This window comes from Physeter macrocephalus, chromosome 14, assembly GCF_002837175.3.
Source record: "Physeter macrocephalus isolate SW-GA chromosome 14, ASM283717v5, whole genome shotgun sequence".
Taxonomy (NCBI): domain Eukaryota; kingdom Metazoa; phylum Chordata; class Mammalia; order Artiodactyla; family Physeteridae; genus Physeter; species Physeter macrocephalus.
Genome location: NC_041227.1, coordinates 77,970,463 through 77,988,697, shown reverse-complemented (window position 1 = coordinate 77,988,697; position 18,235 = coordinate 77,970,463). Strand labels below are relative to the sequence as shown.

Below are 18,235 nucleotides of genomic sequence, written 5' to 3'. Positions count from 1 at the left end.
GCAATCCCCGCCCCGCCCCCCGTGGCCCCCTCCTCAATCCCCGCCCCGCCCCCGCGGCCCCCTCCGCAGTCACCGCCCCCCGCGGCCCCCTCCGCAGTCGCCGCCCCGCCCCGCCGCGGTCCCCATTTGGAGCGTCTGAACCCGCTGCCCGGTTGGCCCGCTTGCCCGGCGCTCAGCTGCAGAGGCTCGCAGGCCTCGGCCCGGGTCGGCCTCCTGTGGCTCTGAGCCCGTCCTCTCGAGGTGTGGGGAGCGGCTGCACCTGTAGCAGCGGCCCCGCCCTGCCCTGCTGACCCGCCCCCTCCCTCCTTCCCCAGGTGGCCGGGCGGGGGCGGGGGCGGGTTCGGCGGGGTTTTTAACCTGCGCTGAAGTCCTCCACTCAGAAAATGAATGAACTCTCTTGTTAAGAAAAATGCTGAAATTCAACCGGAGAAAGGGAGCAGCAGAGAAATAGAGCAGCTAATTTATACTAAGTTTTTAGAAGCTATTTCTTGAGGAAGGCCTTTCTTAATTTTTGTAATATAGAGATCAAAACCAAAAGTAATTTGTTCTGTGGAATTTGGCCCAGGTTAGCAGAACCCTGTAGGAAATAAAAATTAAGCAACCAACCTCAGAACCTAAACCACTTTTAACCATGACCTTCCAGCCCAGTCCTGCTTCACTGCTGCGCGAGATTCAGTCTTAACTCACTTTGCAGTGTTAAGTGTCTTGAGTTGGGAGGTTGTCGAGTTGGCTGTTAGAGGGTCTTTAGGTTTCTGGCAAACTTTGGATCCTTCCTTGAGAGTGACTTATTCTGTTGCGAGGTTTCCAGCTGCAGCTTCCTCAGTTCCCCCGAGTGACCCAGAGAGGAAGGTGCCTGCACAGTGGGGAGCCCTGCCTGGCTGGTCTGGGAGACCCGCCGTCAGTGGGTCCCGCACCTGTATCTGCACCTGTGGCCCTCGCACCCCCCAGCCCCACTCACACCCACCCAGTCCCTTTCCCCATCTGAAAACTTGGGAGAAATAAAAATTGGTTCATCTACACAGAAAGGTGCGGCCCTCCGTGTCCTGTATAGTTTTCCTTCTGCCTACATCCGTGCCGGGGTGTTTTTTGGCTTTAAATTGTTGAGAGGAGGTTGACTGGGCTTGTGCTTTAGTCTCGTGTCCACTGGGGCAGCTGTTTCCCTGCTCTCGGGCACATCTTCGGGGGATGGGTGCCATGTAATGTGTTCTTGGGTGTGCCTTCTGGGCGAGGCCCGGCCTGGTGCCCTGTCGCCGAGAGCCCTTCCTTTCCAGATTGCGGCTCTGAGTTTCCGGAAGCAGGCAGAGCCTGGAGGAGAACCTGAGGGACGCATGGGCCCCCCGCCCGGATCTGCCCTCTCCTCAGAGGGAGATGCACCTGGTACTTCCGGGCTCAGGCTTTTTTCGCTTCTTGTTCTCACCGGGACAAGGTGTGTTTCATAAATGAGTTAACCTTTTAAAATAGTGTCCCAGGATTTCACAGCACTGAGTGTCTCTTAGCGGGCACAGGTGTTCTTAAGAGACTGGCCTCTCTTTCCCTTTATTTTCCCCCGGATTACAGAAGTATTACAATATATGTGCACTGTACAAAATTGAAATGTTTCAGAAAATAAAAATCGTGCAGTGACATTCTTGGAGAGAAGTCCATTTCGGCAGGTGCATCTTCTCTGAACCTGCCCGGAGTTTGTCTCACGGGTGTGAGTACTTGTGACCCCTCCCCAGAAAGGTCCCTTGGAGCTCGGAGTGCCCTGCAGCTTGTTTTTTCTCCTGTCCCTCTGTGTCTCGGGCTCCTTTCTGTGTCACTGCGTCGCTCGTGGCTGCACAGTGGACTGTTTGACGCGTCCTTATTTGGTTGACCAGTTCCCCACCAAGGACCAGGCAGCTGTTTCCAGTTTCTTAGTCTCCTGGGTCTGAAATCGCCTCTCTGAAGTGTCTAAACGGTCCGTGCCGAGGCCATGGAACCCTCAGGTTTGATTATTTTGGTTAAAATACACTTGTTAGGGTCGGGAGCCACAAGATTTTAAGAACAGTGATAAAAATAGAGCCGTCTCTGACATACACGCCGGGCCTGCGCGGTGGGCTGGGAGCTCAGCACACCCCGTTCACCTCCCCAGTGGTCCTGTGCGGTGTTGCTGTCGGTATTGCCATGTGCTGTCACGGCCTTGCCGTCCCCGCTTTGCAGATGGGAGACTGAGGTGCTTCTCCAGCAGAGCGGGTAGAACGGCTGGGCTGCGCGTTCAGCAGGTGCCCACAGGGAGAGAGGTGGTACTGATTTCATTCGTGTTTTTTAAAGGTTTATTCATATCAAAGTAATATGTGCACGTGATCTAAGGAAGCAGAAGATTCTGCAGGGCTGGTGATGACAAAACAGCCCCTGGCCACGCCCAGCCCGTCCTCACGCCCCTCGGCACCTACTCACCTTCTGGTGTCTCAGTTTCAGATCATCATACACTGACTTCCTGTGGGATAAAGGACTTGGCTTTTCCTCCCACCCTGTCAGCCCAGCGCGATCAGCCCAGCGCAATCACGTCAGAAGTGTTGGTTAATGGCCTCAGGGCAGCTGTGAGACACACGGTCACGCTGTTCAGCCTCTCCCCGGCCTGTGCTCCCGGGAGTTGTAGCGGCCCCTCCTCTGTTTGGTGAGATCTCCTGGTACCTGGGACGACTGGCACATCCTTCCCATTTCCAGCATCACCTGGAACCCAGGCTTCCTCCCGCCTGGCCCCGAGGTGCGGGGGGCGCCTCTGACCCTGGGATCACCTTCCACACCATCCTGGGAATCCCGTCGCTGCCGGCTCCCCAGTCTTCCCTTTCCTGATCTGCTCCTTCCTTTTATTGGACAACACCTTCTGGTCCTGGGGAAGGGGACAGGAGAGGTAAATTTTTAAATAAAAACTTCCACACCTGAAAATTAGCATTATTCTCCATTCACACTAGGTAGATATTTATCCTGGGTAGAGAGTTCTAGGTTGGAAACATTTTTGCTTAGAACTGATGTCGCTTTCTAGCTTGAGTGTGTCTGTTAAGAAGTCTGATGCTCCTGTGATCCTGGCCCTTTTGTACACGGTGTGTCCCCCTGGGGGCGGCGGGGGGGGGGGGCTTGGGTCTCCCGCATCCGCAGCACCGTCCCTGTCTCAGCGGGGTGCCTAGGAGGGGGCTGGACATTTAATGGGACCCTTTGGATCTGAAGACTCACTTCCTACATTTCTAGGAAGTTATCTTCATATTTCTGTGACGTTCTCTCCACCTGCGTACTCGTCTTCTTTTCCCACCTTGTTCTTCCTCTGTCCGTCCCTTTCTCTTTTCCGCTTTCTGCTTTTCTCAAGTTTCTCCTTCCACCCTTTATTGAACTTTTATTTCTCCTCTTTTTAAAAATTGTAAGAGCATTTCCTTGTTCTCCAGATGTCCTCTTAATTGTGTCCTGCTGTTGTGAATACAGCCTCTTCACCTCTTTGGGGCTGTGATCCTGCTGCTTTGTTTTGCCTTCTCCCCAGCAACCCCTCTCCCCGCCGTCTGGCGTCCTCCGCGAGCCCCTCCTCTGTGTGTTCCCCGTGTCCTGTCTGGCCCAGCTGCCCTCCATCCAGGCAAACGAGGCACAGGGCCAGGGTGGAGGGGCCACGCTGCCCCCGCGCCTGGGCGGCCCACGTTCCCGCCTCCGTTTCAGATCCTTTCCCACTTCCTTGTTTTTTTTTTATTATAATTTTTTTCTGTTGAAAAACCCTTCTACAACTTGGAATCGATTTGAGGCAAATTGTGCCATAAGCAGATTTTCTTTAAGTGGCTGAAGCGCTTTCTAAACAAGTAACAATGAAAGAAAATGTTTCTGGGGCGGGACCAGCAGGACTTCCTTCCCAGGAGGCCGGCTCGGGAGGGGCGGGACCCGGAGCCTCCGCCTGCGCGCTTTGCTGAGGCCCAGGCAGAGCCGGACCCCAGGCGTCCGAGCGGGGCAGCAAGGGCCACGCCGTGGGGACGGCAGGAGCCAGGACGAGGCTCAGCACGTCTCTGGGGACGGTGGCCTCTGGTCAGATCTGCTTTTCTCAGCTCAGGCGCTCACCCTGGCAGTGGGCCTGGGCGCTCTCTCCGTCAGGCTGCTGTGAATACGGGGTGCAGTGTGGTTCCGGGTATGTCTTGGGCGGTCACAGGAGTCATGTTCTGGGCCTGGACTGTCCCAGGGCCCGGCACGCTTGTCCTGGTGAGACGGTGGCCCAGATGCAGGGCAGCTGCTGGCAGGACGGGCCAGCCATGAGCCATCTCCACTCCTGACCCAAAGCCCTTCTTGCCTGAACGGGAATGTGACTTAGGAATTGTTTTTCCGTTAAAAAAAAAGGGGGGGTGGGGGGGTCAGTGACTGATGTCCTAAAGTGCGTCTTCCACGTCGTTACCACTTTCGACCTCAAGGTGGGAAGAATGGTGTTTATCACGTGACGTTGGGTAGTTCCAGGCTGCTTGGCCTCTGCTGCTTTACCCTGTCCGCAAATCAGACTTTCCCCACCCCGGGCACTTGGGGGGCCCCTGAAGCGGGCGGCTCGTCGCTGAAGCCTGGCGTCCCGGGGGCCCGGCATTTCCGCTCCCCCACCCCCTGGAGAGAACGTGTGTGTTTATGCTGTAGGAACCTTTCCTATTTTGCTGCTTGTCAAGGACTTCCCTCGCGGGACACTCAGTGCCTTGGTCGCTTTCCCCAGGGTGGGACGCGCCCCACAGACGCCCAGACCCCCCCCACACACACACCCACGAGGCCGCCTTTGACTCGCGTGTTCTCAGCCCAGAGACGTCCTGCTCACCTCCGTCCTCCTCTGCTCCTTCCCTCCGGACGTGGGACGCCAGGGCGGCTGGGTACCAGGCACAGCCCTCTGGGCCGAGGCCAGCCTGCAGTGACGGCTGAATGGGGTTTACTGAGGTCTGTGCGGCGGTGTGCGCGAACGCGCGTCCTCCAGGCCGGGCCTGCTGGGCCCTCTGGGCATCAGCGGTGCCCTGTCCCTGCGGACGCCTCCCCAGGAAGGGTTTGTCAGCACAAGCCTGCGCGCATCGTAGAAAGTGGTGTGGAGGCTGCCCGGCCTCTCAGACCGTTGGCGAGCCCGCTGTTCATTATTTCCACTAGAGATCATTCTGTGGGGAATGACAGACTTTTCTCTGGGTTTTGCTTTTTGAGAGTTAGATATAAATTTTCTATGACCTTTTACAAAAGATGGACTTGGGACAGGCCATGGATCCCCGGTGCCCGAGCCCAGAAGTCGCCGTCTGTCGTCTGCACTGGGCAGGGTGCCCCGTGGGTCACACAGGTCAGATGCCAGCGAGGTTTTTTTTCCCAGGTAAGCCCTACACTGTCTGTTTCCACCAACCTGGATGTTTCCTGATCTGTCCTGAGGCCGGTGTGTTTCCGGGGGACGGTTCTCGCCCCCCGTGGTCAGAGCACGGGCCAGGCGTGGTGTTTCGGTTCACTTGTGCGCAAGTCCAGAAGGGGAGCTGAACGTGTCTGGGACTGGAGCTGGCGAACCGGCGCTTCTGTGCTGGCACGTCCTGCGGCAGCACGTCGTTGGAGGAAGCAGGGCGGAGGGTCTTCAGGGACCCCCTCCCCCCAGCCCCCCTCAGGGTTGCGCCTTCACTGAACCACTGTGTGCCATGGCGTTTGGTTCCCGGATGGATGCGTTTGGAAGACCTGACGCTGAGTGTGTGAGCATGTTACTCGTAAGACGCTTTCTCTCCCCTCCTACCTTACTTTATACGCTTGGGTTTTGTATGTTTCGTTAAAAATGAACTTCAGAAAGAGTTGCTTTTACTTCTGCATCCTACCTTACGGTCGTTGGTTAAAATTTCTGTACTCACAGGACTTACTGTCTCCATGTTTGGGGAATCTAGTGGAGAAGAGAACAAGAATTCTTAAAAAAAAAAAAAAAAAAAAAGATTCCTTAAAATTTCTACATAGAGTGCAGATTCCTGACCAAAAAGGGGTAATTACCGACTGTAGTGGAATTCACCATTCATATCAACTGCCAGGTTTTTCCCAGTCACAGTGTTTTATTTTTTCGATCTTCCCTTCCCGTGTTTAGTAACTATCTCCTGAGCCCCTCCTTCAAAGCCACAGACGGCCCCCCCTTCTGAGGAGCTGGGCAGGGAAGCCAGTGATGGCAGCCCAGCCGGAGAGCAGGCTCTGCGTGTGTGTCCAGGAAAGTGGCACAAAGAGCTTTCACATGAGCTTTGACTTGCGGGGGTTTGGGGGGTGTCTTGTCACTTGGACAATGGCGGGAACGCCCGGGCGCGGTGGGAGAATGGAGGGCGACTTGCAGGCGTGCTGGTGGATGCGGGCAGGCTGGCCTCAGCGCTTACGGGCATAAGCGGAAGGAGGCGGGCAACCCCGGGCTCTCGGTCAGCTCTCAGCAGGGACACTGTTTACCTGGGTTTGGGACCCACTTTCAGAGCTTGTGTTGATTTTCTCTGAGTACTTGTAACTTACAAAACCCAAATTTTGACATGGTTTGAAGACCGCAGTCCCCCTTGTTAGAAGCAGGAACTGGGCCCCGCCGTGCCAGCTGCAGGGCAGCGGGGACAGACCGCTGACGGCTCGGGCCGTGCGGGCTGAGACCTGGAGTGTTTCCCGCCCACGGATCGGCTTGCAGCTTCCAACCGGAGAGGAGCCCCCCGGGACCCGCGGGTTGAGGCGGTGACCGTGAGGGTGGGCGCCGCGGGCCTGGGAACCGGTCGGGGGGGAGCGGGGAGGCGGGCACTGTGCTTCCCGGCATCCTGGCCTCTCCTCGGGCGCCATCGTGTGGCCGCCACGCGCCCAAGTCCCCCGGCCGCCCTCGGTGCGGTGTCAGGACAGTGGGGATGGGGCAGTGCCATGAGCTCCGGCCGCCCGCGCCGTCCGGGGGTCCGGGCATCCTGTAGCACCGGGCCCACGTCCTCGGCTCAGGGTCAGAACTCAGGACGTGTCCTTTCTCTCCGCAGTGTCCCCAACTCCTGCCCGGCCAGCCCCCGAGGGGCCGGGTCCTCCAGCTACCGCTTCGTCCAGAACGTGACCTCGGACCTGCAGCTGGCGGCGGAGTTCGCCGCGAAGGCCGCCTCGGAGCAGCAGGCCGACGCGTCCGGAGGGGACAGCCCCAAGGTCTCAGCCCTCGGCGCGTTGGCCGGTGACCGGGCGTGGGGTGCTGGCGTCCCTGCCCCTCCCTCCCTCGTCCTCCCCTCGTCCCGTCCACGGGGACGGGATGGCTCCGAGTGTAATTACAGTCTCTGAGAAGAATGTCAGGCTCTCGCCTTACAGCTTTGTCTTAGTTCGTTCCCATCTGACAGCTGTTTTTAAATCAGTTTGCAGAGGAGGTGAGAAATTTCAGAATTAAACTATGAATAAACCTAATTTTTACCCCCCATGAGGGAGACACAGCTCCTCCCAGCTTAAACCACGTGGATTAAACAAGAGGAGGTCGTGGGGATCGGTTTTAGCGGATACCCTGCAAATCTGCGCGCTCATTGGAGGGTTTTCTCCGTGAGCGGGGGGCGGGGGGCGGGGCCGGGGGCGGACCGGAAACGCCTTTCCGGGCTCACCGCGCGCTGGCTGTGTCCTCAGGACGAGTCGAAGCCGCCGTACTCCTATGCGCAGCTGATCGTGCAGGCCATCTCCTCGGCGCAGGACCGGCAGCTGACGCTGAGCGGCATCTACGCGCACATCACCAAGCATTACCCCTACTACCGGACGGCCGACAAGGGCTGGCAGGTGCGGTGCGCCTGGGCCCCGACTTGACGACCCCCGGGGGCTGGGGGCTTGTTCCCCGGACGGCCGCGCCGTGTCCAGAGTGAGCACCCCCTTGGGTCCGGAAACGTTCCCACGCTTGGTGCGCCGGCTTCTCCTGCGCTAACTTGGAAACACGCTGTCCCCCCTCTTTCCAGACGGTTTCTTGTGTGGGTTCGCAAGACCGTCGCCGGCCTTGGCCCCAGCCCGCGCGTTACAGCCGCTCAGGTCTCCTCCGTGGCCACTGTGTCCCATTGGCTAGTTGGTTCGGTACGAGCTCTGAGCTGGGTGCCTCCCAGGCCAGGGCTTGTCCTTCTGTTTCGCTTCCTGTGTAAGGGGTGGTCGTGAGCCTGTGCTGAATTTTCCCAAGAAGAGCCGCTGTGAAACCCCTGTCCTTGCCCGTGAGCCGCCCCGCCCCCGAGGAGGCCTCTCCAGCCCGGACCCGAGGCCGTGCTGCCGTGCGCAGGTCTGACCCGCCGTGACCAGTGACTTCCTCTGCTTTGCCCACAGAACTCCATCCGCCACAACCTCTCTCTGAACCGCTACTTCATTAAGGTCCCTCGCTCCCAGGAGGAGCCCGGGAAGGGGTCCTTTTGGCGGATAGACCCCGCCTCCGAGGGCAAGCTCGTGGAGCAGGCGTTCCGGAAGCGCAGGCAGCGGGGCGTCTCCTGCTTCCGCACCCCCTTCGGGCCGCTGTCGTCCAGGTACGTCCCCGCCCCACCGCCCCCGGGGGCCGTGGCCACTCAAGCCTCTGCACTGGTGTTTGGAGAGACTGGCTCAGGCCCGGGCAGCCCTGTGACAGGGAGCGAGCAGGCCCGGCAGCTGGTCCTCCGCGTCGGATCTCGGACGCTGGGATGTCGCCCAGTGGGAATGGGAGGACACGGAGGAACGGAGGCGGACGAGGGCCCCCCCTGCTCATCTGACTCGCCCACCTCCTAGAGGCCCTGTCTCCAAGGAAGGCCCCCTTCTGAGGGCCTGGAGGCTAGGACCCCAGCATGCCTTTGGGGGACACAGTTCAGCCCTGTGACCAACACTGCTTGTCACGTGTAGACCAGCCCCCCGGCCAGCTGGGGATAGTGACTGGGCCTGCGCCGTGTGTCCAGCGCTGCCCAGGGAACCCCGCGTAGAGAGTGTCTGTAAGGGGGCCCGTCCTCAAGGTCACACTGGTAGTTGGGAACCTGTTCTTGTGCTGGTAGAACTGGCACTGGGGCGGGTGGGGCTCGGGAAGGGAGCCCCCAGGCCAGGAGGAGAGCTCAGCCAAAGCTTGGTCTGCGCCACGTCTCGGGGAGAGGAGGCAGGGGCGCCTGTGCTGGGGATGGAGGAGCAAAGCCGGATTAGAAAGGCCCCGAGGGGAGTTCGGACCCTCCCGGTGAGAGTCAGGGCCGCCACAGACGCGAGGACTGCAGGGTGACCCGGTGGCTACCAGGGTGGGCGTCAGACCAGCCAGATGGGGCAGCTAGGCCTGGGTCGGGGACAGTCTTGCTGTCCAGCCCATCCTGGCAGTGCTCTGGGCAGGAGCTGGGCAAGATGCTCGATCCTAGACCCCGGCGAAGTGTTCTGTGGATTATTATCTGCGCGAGACAGAACGGCTGGGCTCCCGGCATGTGCTTTGCTCTCCGGGTGTCGGTTTGTCCGGGGGGAGGTTGGTGCCCACCCCAGCAAAGCTGCTGTTTTTCACCCAGAAGCCCGAGCCGCTTTCCTGGGAGGCTGGCCCGGGCTTTCAGGAGGTAAACGCTCTGGATCGTGGCCTTCGCTGGGCCTTTGAACGCTGGGTGATGTTACGTGCACCGGGCGGAGTGCCAGGGTCGGAAGTCCCTCGCGAGGACAGAGAAGCATCAGGAAAAGTTGGGCAAAGGCAGCATGTAGGGCACGGGTGTTGAGACGTCTCCCGTTTTGATAAGTGCCATCTTCGTTTCTTGTCGTGTGTACTCACTGCTGTGGTCCTGTCTCCCCTCCTCCTAGGAGCGCCCCAGCTTCACCCACCCACCCCGGGCTCATGTCCCCGCGTTCCAGTGGCCTGCAGACTCCAGAGTGCCTGTCCCGGGAGGGCTCGCCCATTCCGCATGACCCTGACTTTGGGGCAAAGTTAGCTTCTGTTCCCGAGTATCGGTATTCCCAGAGCGCCCCTGGTAAGAAGGGTCTCGTCCTCTGGTCTGATGTGGCGGAACTCGGAGCCGCGCCCCACCCAGGAAGGGGGCACGCGGGGGTCTCCGCTGACCCGCATCCTCCTCCGCAGGCTCTCCCGTCAGCGCCCAGCCGGTGATCATGGCCGTGCCGCCCCGACCGCCCGGTCTGGTGGCCAAGCCCGTCGCCTACATGCCGGCTTCCCTAGTGACGGCCCAGCAGCCCTCGGGCCACGCCATCCACGTGGTGCAGCAGGCGCCCCCTGTCACCATGCTCAGGGTGGTCACCAGCTCCGCCAGCTCCGCCAACGGATACATCCTCGCCAGCCAGGCCTCGGCGGGGGCTGCCCACGAAGCGGCGGGCACGGCCGTGCTGGACCTGGGCAGCGAGGCGAGAGGTAACGTCACCAAGCAGTCCCTTGGTGGGGACGTGGGTCTCCAGAAGGTGGAGCCGTCCGCTTGGGCCCGGGGGGCTGCAGAGCCCAGGCGTGGGGCACAGGCTATCTCTGGGGGACAGTGGCTCCCGGGCTGCGGCCTCTCCTCCCCACTCCTGTTTTTCGGGAAGCACGTCCTATGAAGCAGCACCGATGGTCCTCTGAAACGCTGCTCCGTGTGCGGCACCTCAGATGCCCTGCGCCCCCAGGGGCCCCTGAACCTAGGTATGGGGCCTCGGATTGGAGTCGGGGGAAGAGTCCTGTGGAACCCCCAGCAGGGGTCCTTAGAAGGCATTCAAAGTAAAAAACAAAGTCCTGAGTTAGAAATCTGGATCCCAGGGAATTAATGAGGTAAACGTTGAAAATGCAACCAGTGCTGTCAGAGACCCTCGAGGGAACACTTTTGAATGAAGCCGCATCCTGCTGACCACCGATGGCTGATCTCAGCGGCTACGTCTTCTGTAGTACCGTCCTAACGACACATGCGTTTGGGGGAAAGAAAACTAAGTTACGGCTCCACGTGCAAATCCTTTCATTCCAAATAGTACACTTCTTTTCTTAGATTAAGCTTGCTTTGGTTAAAGTGCAAGGTATTTACATTTTTTCCTAAAGCCCTGTTACTTGTTTTTCTCTTGATTCAAAACATTCCATCGCTGGAAGTTTTCTGTCGAGAACCAGGGTCTTTTTCCAGTGTCCCTGCTTCAGGGCCCCCTTCCCCACGGGGACAGGCTCGGGCTGAGACGCCTGAGAGTGCCACCGCGGGTGCCGTGAGTGTGGCTCTGACGCACGCTGTCCCCGCAGGCTTGGAAGAGAAGCCCACCATCGCGTTTGCCACCATCCCAGCTGCCAGCCGAGTGATCCAGACGGTGGCCAGCCAGATGGCCCCAGGGGTCCCCGGACACACGGTCACCATCTTGCAGCCGGCCACACCAGTGACCATCGGGCAGCACCACCTTCCGGTCCGGGCCGTCACTCAGAACGGCAAGCACACCGTCCCCACGAGTAGTCTAGCCGGCAGCGCTTACGGTGAGGCCCTGCCCGGCGTCCGCTTCCTGGCCTTAAGCTCTGTGGTTTGACCAGGGTCAGTGCAGCAAGAACATTCTCCCAGTTAGTGCAGTCATCCGTTCAGTTTATCGAGCACCTGCTGTGTGCCAGGCACTGGGATACGATGCCAGGGTAGCCCCGAGGGAACAGGCAAAGCCGCCAGGTCACGGAGCTCATGCCCTGCTGGGGGGATAGAGGTCAGAGAGGGAAGTGAAACGGCACTGGCACCCCGAGCGCCACGCAGGAGGGTGTGGGGAGGGCTGGGGAGAGCTCCGTGGTGCAGGCGGGCCCCGCCAGAGGGGAGGCGGAAGCCAGCGGGGCATCTAGCGGGTTCCGCACACACAAGCAGCGGCAGGAGGAGGAGACGGGGATGGAGGCCCCTGGGGCGGGCAGTGGGCCGGGCTCCGGGAGGGGCTGGCGGCCAAGCGCTGCTGCCGGCTCTACCCAGAGGTGCCCGGCGCGCCGGGGAGCTGGGCCCCTACGCCCCTTGGCCCTCGTGTGGCCACGCTGGCCTGTATTCAGGACAGACGAGCGCCGCTCCCGGCCGGCCTCCCAACGTGACTCTTTCTCCTCCGCCCTAGCCCTCGCCAGCCCCCTGCAGCTCCTCGCGGCTCAGGCTAGCTCGTCCACCCCCGTGGTGGTCACGCGTGTGCGCGAGGTGGGGCCTGAGGAGCCGGCGCCAGCGGCAGCAGCGGCGGCCACCAGCACCGCCGCCAGCGGCTCCTCCGCGTCTCCCCCCGGGGAGCCCGAGGTCAAGAGGTCCCGAGTGGAGGAGCCCCTGGGGGCTGTGACCGCGCAGGCCGGGGCGATGGCGGCGGCCGGCCCCCAGGGCCCCGGGACCGGGGAGTGACGTCGCCCGCGTGGAGGTGGAGTGGGACACACGCCAAAAGGAGTTCCGGAGCTGGGCCGGCCCCACCGCCGCTCGGGACCGAGATGAGAGGGCTCCACACGGACCGAGCTCGGTGCCCAACGGGCAGGACGCCTCCGTCCACGTGCACCCGGACACACTCACCCTCTCGGCATCTTATCTCCTGCCCCCGCTCTGGTTTAAGACAAAAGCCCATAAACACGTTCAGACGGCTGATTGTACGGTTCTGGGAATTCTTTGTTTTCGTTTCCTTCTCCCCCAGCAGCACCTTTTCTCCTCGTGCCTTGCGTCAGGGGCGTGGGGAGAAGGTTGTAGCTCAGCGTCTCCGGGAACACGTCCAGGCGGCCCCGGCCCCACACGGGAGCCAGGCTCCCAGAGCAGCCTTCGCCCCGAGGACGGGACAGAGATGCAGCCTGGTGCAGACGGGCCTCCAAAGGAGAGCACAGGCCTGGGGCTCCAGCCCTGTTTGTAAGAGATTGGAAAGAGGCGAGAGAAAGGCAGCTCCGCCAGATTTCAGGCTGCCCTAGGGTTTCTTCTCCTAAAAGTGACGTGGAAAGTATTGGCATTAACGGGACGGAGGGGCGGGGCCTGGCCTGGCTTTGGGCCCCAAGTGTTTCCGGTTTTGTTGAAACACGGAATCCGGGCTTCATCGTCAACCTGAGACGGACACGGAAGGGATCATCTGTTTTTGCGGTTTTCATCTGTAGACAGTTTAGCGGCCGTAGGTCTGGGCTTCTTACTGGCATTAATCCCACGGAGAGTAAACCTGCCGCTCTGTCTGTTAACTTCAAGAAAGACTGATGGCCTCCCGGACTGGTTGGCGTTCGAGGCAGAAAGCTGTTCCCACGAGAGATGCACCTGAGCCAGCGGCTGCAGCGTCCGGCCTGCGTCCCGGCCACACGGGGGACACGCGGCCACTGGTCCTCGGGGGAAGGAGGTGGCCGCTCGACAGGAGGACTGTCACGTCGAGTGGCCCCCGTTTCCCGGTGGCTCTGATGGCCGGCTGCCACGCGGCCGCTCACCAGGCTTTAGCACCAGGTTCCAGCGTCCTCGCCGCCCGACGGCCTGCCTGGCGTTTCCCGTTGGAACCGTGTCTGCCGCCCGCGGCACCGGAGGCCCTGGGCTCGGCCCGCAGCTCTCGCCGGCTCGGTGGGACCCCCTGCGCCCCCCGGAGACCTGAGCAGAGCGTGGGGAGCCCGCAGTCCTCCAGCTTCTCTGGGAGAACGTTCTCAGGAAACGTTAAGCACGTCTCTGTGAAAAGTGGCTTTAAACTTGGCCTGGCGCCCCGCCTCGGCCCTTGGCGCCCGAGCTCCGGGGGCCCCGGCGGAAACGGTTCCTCCCTCACGGAGCGCCGTCCGCATCAGGGCCCCGACGGCAGCGCCACCGCAGGGCCAGGCGTGGCCAGGTGCTCTCGCTGCCGCGGTTGTCCCCGCACGCCTGGCCCGGCGTCCGCGGCACTGAGCCCCACGTGGGAAGGAGCGCTCCTGTGACGCGGCCACGACGGGGAGGGGTGGCGCCTCGGCCCTGTTCCCGCCGGTGGTGAGAGGCGCTCGCGCCCCGCTGACGTTCCGCTTTGTGTCGCGAGGACTGCGTCTTTGGCGGCGCCTGGTGTGTGTGGGCGAGTGTGAGAGCGAGTGAGGCCGAGGCGGGCGCCCCGACGCCGGTGGCCTGGCCCCGTGGGTCCTCGGCCAGGGCTCCGGGGCGGCCGCCGCTTCCTTCGCCTTGGTTGCTGCTCGGTCCCGGGGCCGCGCAGGCCTCCCGCAGGGGCTTTCTGCTCGCGGGCTGTCCTCGATGCCGCAGGCTCGCCTCCTCGGCAGAGCTGGCGCCACCACGGAGGACGGACGCCCAGGACGGCTGAGGCCACAGGGCGCCCTCAGCTCCGGGCCCCGCTGCCTGGTCTGGCCAGTCTGGCCCTGAGCCTGTGCTTCCCTGGCTTCCGAGGTTCTTTGGGTTCTGTCTGTTATCAGCGGCGATCCCACTGTGTATTCTGGCCGTGGTTCAGGGAGAAGGGGGTGGAGGGGGGTGACCGGAACCGGAAGGGAGACGTTCTGCCACGTGGAGAGCTTGTGCCTTTTTAGCTCCTTCTGGGAAGGAGGAGAAGGGACCCTGTGCAGCCCGGCCTCGGGGGACCTACCACTCCAGGTTCACGGTATGCTTCCGGATGGGGCTTTGGTCACCTGAGCAGATGGCATGCGTGGCTCCTGCCAGCACTTGTCCTGGGGCTGGTAGCCAGGAGGTCCAGGAGCGGCCAGCTCCCCAAGGAAGATGCACGTCGCGTCCAGGAGGATCGCCGATGTCCTCAGATGGTTCCACGCCCCCTCCCCCCGCCAGACCCGTCCACGGGAGCAAGAACACCAGGCCCGAGTGACAGGAGGACCCCACCGCCCCCGGGGCCTGGCAGCCATGACCCGCCACAAGCGTGGGTTGCGGCACGTGGGCTGGGCCAGCCGAGGCTGGGAAAGTAAGTGCAAGTAAGTCGACCCGGCCTGATGGTCGTGTCACCGCAGCCTCGGGGCACCCAGGGGACGGAATCTGCGCAGAGGATCAGCCAGGCGGGTGCGGCTCGGGGCAGGGCACTTGGGCCCCTGTTGTCACAGTGGCTCCCTCTCTATCCGGGTACCTGGGTCCACCTGTCTGGCTGTGCTTGACGAGTCATCACCTTTACCCGTGCCAGATACAGGAAAACATGCTCTCTGCACAGGAAGGAAGTCGCGAAAATCACTGCCCTTAAACAGTTGAGTATCTCCCCAAGACAGTTGGGTCCAGCGTCGGAAGTGGGAGGGCTGCACCTAGGAGCTCACCAGCTGCCCCGGAGTGGACACCCAGTGCCCCTCGTCCACCGTCTGCAGCTTTTCTCTCCCTGCGAAGCTCACGGTCACACAGCGTGTCGAGGGCAGAACCTGTGATCGGCGCTCAGGACAGTCTATCCAGCTTCACTTCTTCTTAGGTCTGTAAAGGGCACACAGCCTGCATTCCCCGTGAGATCAGAGTCGTGCTTGGGCTGGGGGGGGGGGGGCTCCCTAGGCCGGACGCCGTCGTCTCTGACTCCCTCGCTGCAGGGGGGCCCTCGGTCTCCTCCCGGGGCCCGATTGGTTCATGTTTGGGGCTTGCTGTTTGTGGGAGTTTGGTGAAAGTGGATTTCTGAGTTGCTAAACGTGCATCGGTGATTCTCAAGCTGGAAGGGAATGGGTTTGTGGGGGGCCCCCGGGCTGCCTGGCCCCTTTTCTGGACCTCACTGGTCCTGGTGAAAGACTAGTTCAAGGTCGCAGACATCGTTCAGCTAATGCTCTTACTTCCTCTAAAGGTAGCTCTGCGTGGACCCTTCAGAGTGAGCTGTGCATCTCCTGGGGCGTGTTGTGAGATCTCTGTAGACAGAAACCCCTTTCTTTGGCCGCTTGGCGTTCAGAAGGAGGAGAAAGACTTTTTTTTTTTTTTTTTTTTTTTTTGGCTTTTTACTTTGGTCGGTTTCTTCCTTTATGCAGACAAAGAACAGACCAAATGTGAGAGCATGTTCGAGAAGAGAGGTTTGTTCGTGGGGCTTTTAGGGTTTAGACTTAGGTACAGTTGATGCAGGGGAATGAGCTGTTTTTCTCCAAAAGCCTCAAGTTCTGCTCTGCCCTGGGATGGCTTCATGTGGGATGAGGGACTGTCGTGCCCCCGGCAACGGGCTTCAGGCACCACGGACCATGGCGGCCGCCCCTGGCCTCAGTGCCGAGTAAACAGTGCGCTGCTTGTTCTAGAATAACTTACCCAGAATGATCATGAGGCTTTACAAGTAGAAACGGCCAGAGTTGCTAAACTGAGTCCCCGTCCCTGCGTGGCTGACAGTGAAAGTGGCTTCTCCACGGCCGCCCTCGTGATACGAGACGATGGTGTTTAATAAAAGCACCATTTAAACCATTCACACGTGCTGCTGTAAAGGTGGGAGGGCCCGAGAGGGAGGGAGGGAGGCCCGGGGCTGGGGTGCGGTGGGCACAGCAGTGGTTTCTGTCCGCGGTCCTCAGGTTGCTTCCCCATGTTTTAGAAACTACTCTCATCTCACAGGTTCCTTTCTCGAGGCCTTGTTTCCCATGTTAGGGTTCAAAATGCTCAGGACACGGCCCTCGCCATGGCGTGTGTACCCGCCCTTCCTGCCGGGGCCCCGCTTCTTGCGTTTTCTTTTACCACCAGAAGCTTCTCCCTCTGGGTCCAAGGGCGGCGGGTCTGGGCCCGATGCCTGCAGGTGTCCTCGGCCATCGGTAACCGCGCGGCCCCTCGGGTGACCTTGTCCGACTGTGAGGGTCTCTGCGGAGAGCGGCCGCCCGCGCTGTCCAGCCCCGGAGTCACAGCCGCTGTGCGGCGCGGGGTGTGTGACACACCACCAGCGTTTCCTCCGAACGGAAATAGAAAACGGGCCGTCTGCCGAGTGTGTTTAGGGAAAGTAGTTTTACTCTTATGCTGCAAAGGACGGTCACTTGCCGAGCGGTCGCGCCCCCAGCACCGCCGGGCTGTCGGGGGCGTCCGTGCGGAAGGCCTCCCAGCCGCGCTCAGGCCGCAGCTCAGCCCTGCCTCCGCAGGGACGGTCCCCGCCTGCCATCAGACCGCGTCCTGCTGCGCCCCCCCCGCCCCCCGCCCCGCCTGCCCCGGCGGCACAGGGCGGCTCAGCAGAGGAGAGAGGTTGGAAGGCTTCGTGTCTCGAGGTGTGACGAGCCCCCCGTGTCCCCATCACCTCCGAGTGGATGTCTGAGCAGCCGCTGTGGGAGGTCCGATCTGTCGGGAAAACTGTCCCAGTTCCCGGCCTGAGCAGCACGGTGGCCCTGCCGCCTGCTGACGGGAGGCGGCCTGCGGACTGACCGCTGGCCGGGAGCAGGGCGCTTGCGCTGTGTTCCCGCGCGGGGCTGGAGCGAAGAACTCTTCTGCGAGCGGGCGAGCGAGCCTCGGCATCGTCAGTGTCTTTTCCTTTCCCGAACGGTTTCCGCTGCTCAGTGTGTTAGAAGAGAGTGAAGGCAGCAGTCACTTTGTTTCTAGGCTTCTTTCTTCCTCTCCAGGGAGGAGCCCCACTCAGAGGATTTCATTCATTCCTTGTACCTGCTTATCACGCTGGTAGCGATTGGGAAGAGGTCGAGAGAAGACGAAGCAGACACGCTTCTCTACTTGGGCTGACGTGCCAAAGGCTGGCTGCACGGGGCCCGCACCCCCGGCCGGATGAGCCAGGGTGTCTTCAGCTTACGCCTCCGGGTTTTTGTCTCCCTCTCGCTTCCAAGGGAGACGTGAGAGGTCTCCAAACTCCTCTCGCCTCTTTGCCCCAACCCAGTTATTTTAAGAGTCAAGATAGAATTGGAAGAATTCTAGTTCATTATTCTTTATTTGAGAATCTTTTCCGGAATCGTTGGCTCATTTGATTCGTCCAAATATTTATGGGTGGTTTACTCTGTGTCAGAAACAGTAAAAAAGTGCAGGGGAGGCCAGACCCGAGAGGGACATGGCCATTTAGACCTGCGACCCCCCCCCCCCCGCGCCGGGGTTAACGTTCCAGTGGTCTGACACTTTAAAAAGACTCTGTGCTTCCTGTGTAAAGGTTTTCTTATCTGCAGTAATAGGACTTGCTCCTCTGAGCTGTTGCCCAGAGCCACGAGGAGCGCTGTGACCTGTCCCCAAATTCTCAACGTCTTGGCTGAGCTGGAATGAGGCCTGTGACTCTGAAATGGATTTTTTGTGCATGAAGTTAACTGGCCTAAAGGGGATCGAACTACACCTGTGGCCTCTTAAGATCTTAGCCTCTAAATTTCTGGGTTAACTGGTCCAAAAAAATTTTTTTAATAAGTAAAAATAGTATTTAAAACTCCCAACACTTTAAGTTTGGCGCTTACCTCCTCTCCTCCCAGCTTCCTTTCAGGAAGGGCTTTCTGAATACCTGGTAGCCCAGAACTGACCTGGCTCGATTTCTAGCTCAGGACGGAGATCCCGGAGGAAAGAAGAAAGTGTGTCCCTGCTCGTGGCTTACACTCAGGCCCTGACCTTGGGCAGCTTGGCGCGCGTGGGGGAGGGTTAAACCCAGCACGGATTGTTCC

At 60.6% G+C, this 18,235-nt stretch overlaps 1 protein-coding gene across 1 annotated transcript in view; it reads left to right on the top strand.

The window, feature by feature from the left end:
- FOXK1 (forkhead box K1) overlaps window positions 1–12,401 on the top strand; it is a 60,185-nt gene extending 47,784 nt beyond the window's left edge. Inside the window, 7 exon segments of the mRNA XM_024121809.3 lie at window positions 6,939–7,095; window positions 7,555–7,701; window positions 8,227–8,420; window positions 9,679–9,845; window positions 9,953–10,237; window positions 11,075–11,299; window positions 11,899–12,401. Of these exon segments, the coding sequence (XP_023977577.1) occupies window positions 6,939–7,095; window positions 7,555–7,701; window positions 8,227–8,420; window positions 9,679–9,845; window positions 9,953–10,237; window positions 11,075–11,299; window positions 11,899–12,167 (1,444 nt within the window). The 3' untranslated portion in view covers window positions 12,168–12,401.
- The last annotated feature ends 5,834 nt before the right edge of the window (window positions 12,402–18,235 follow it).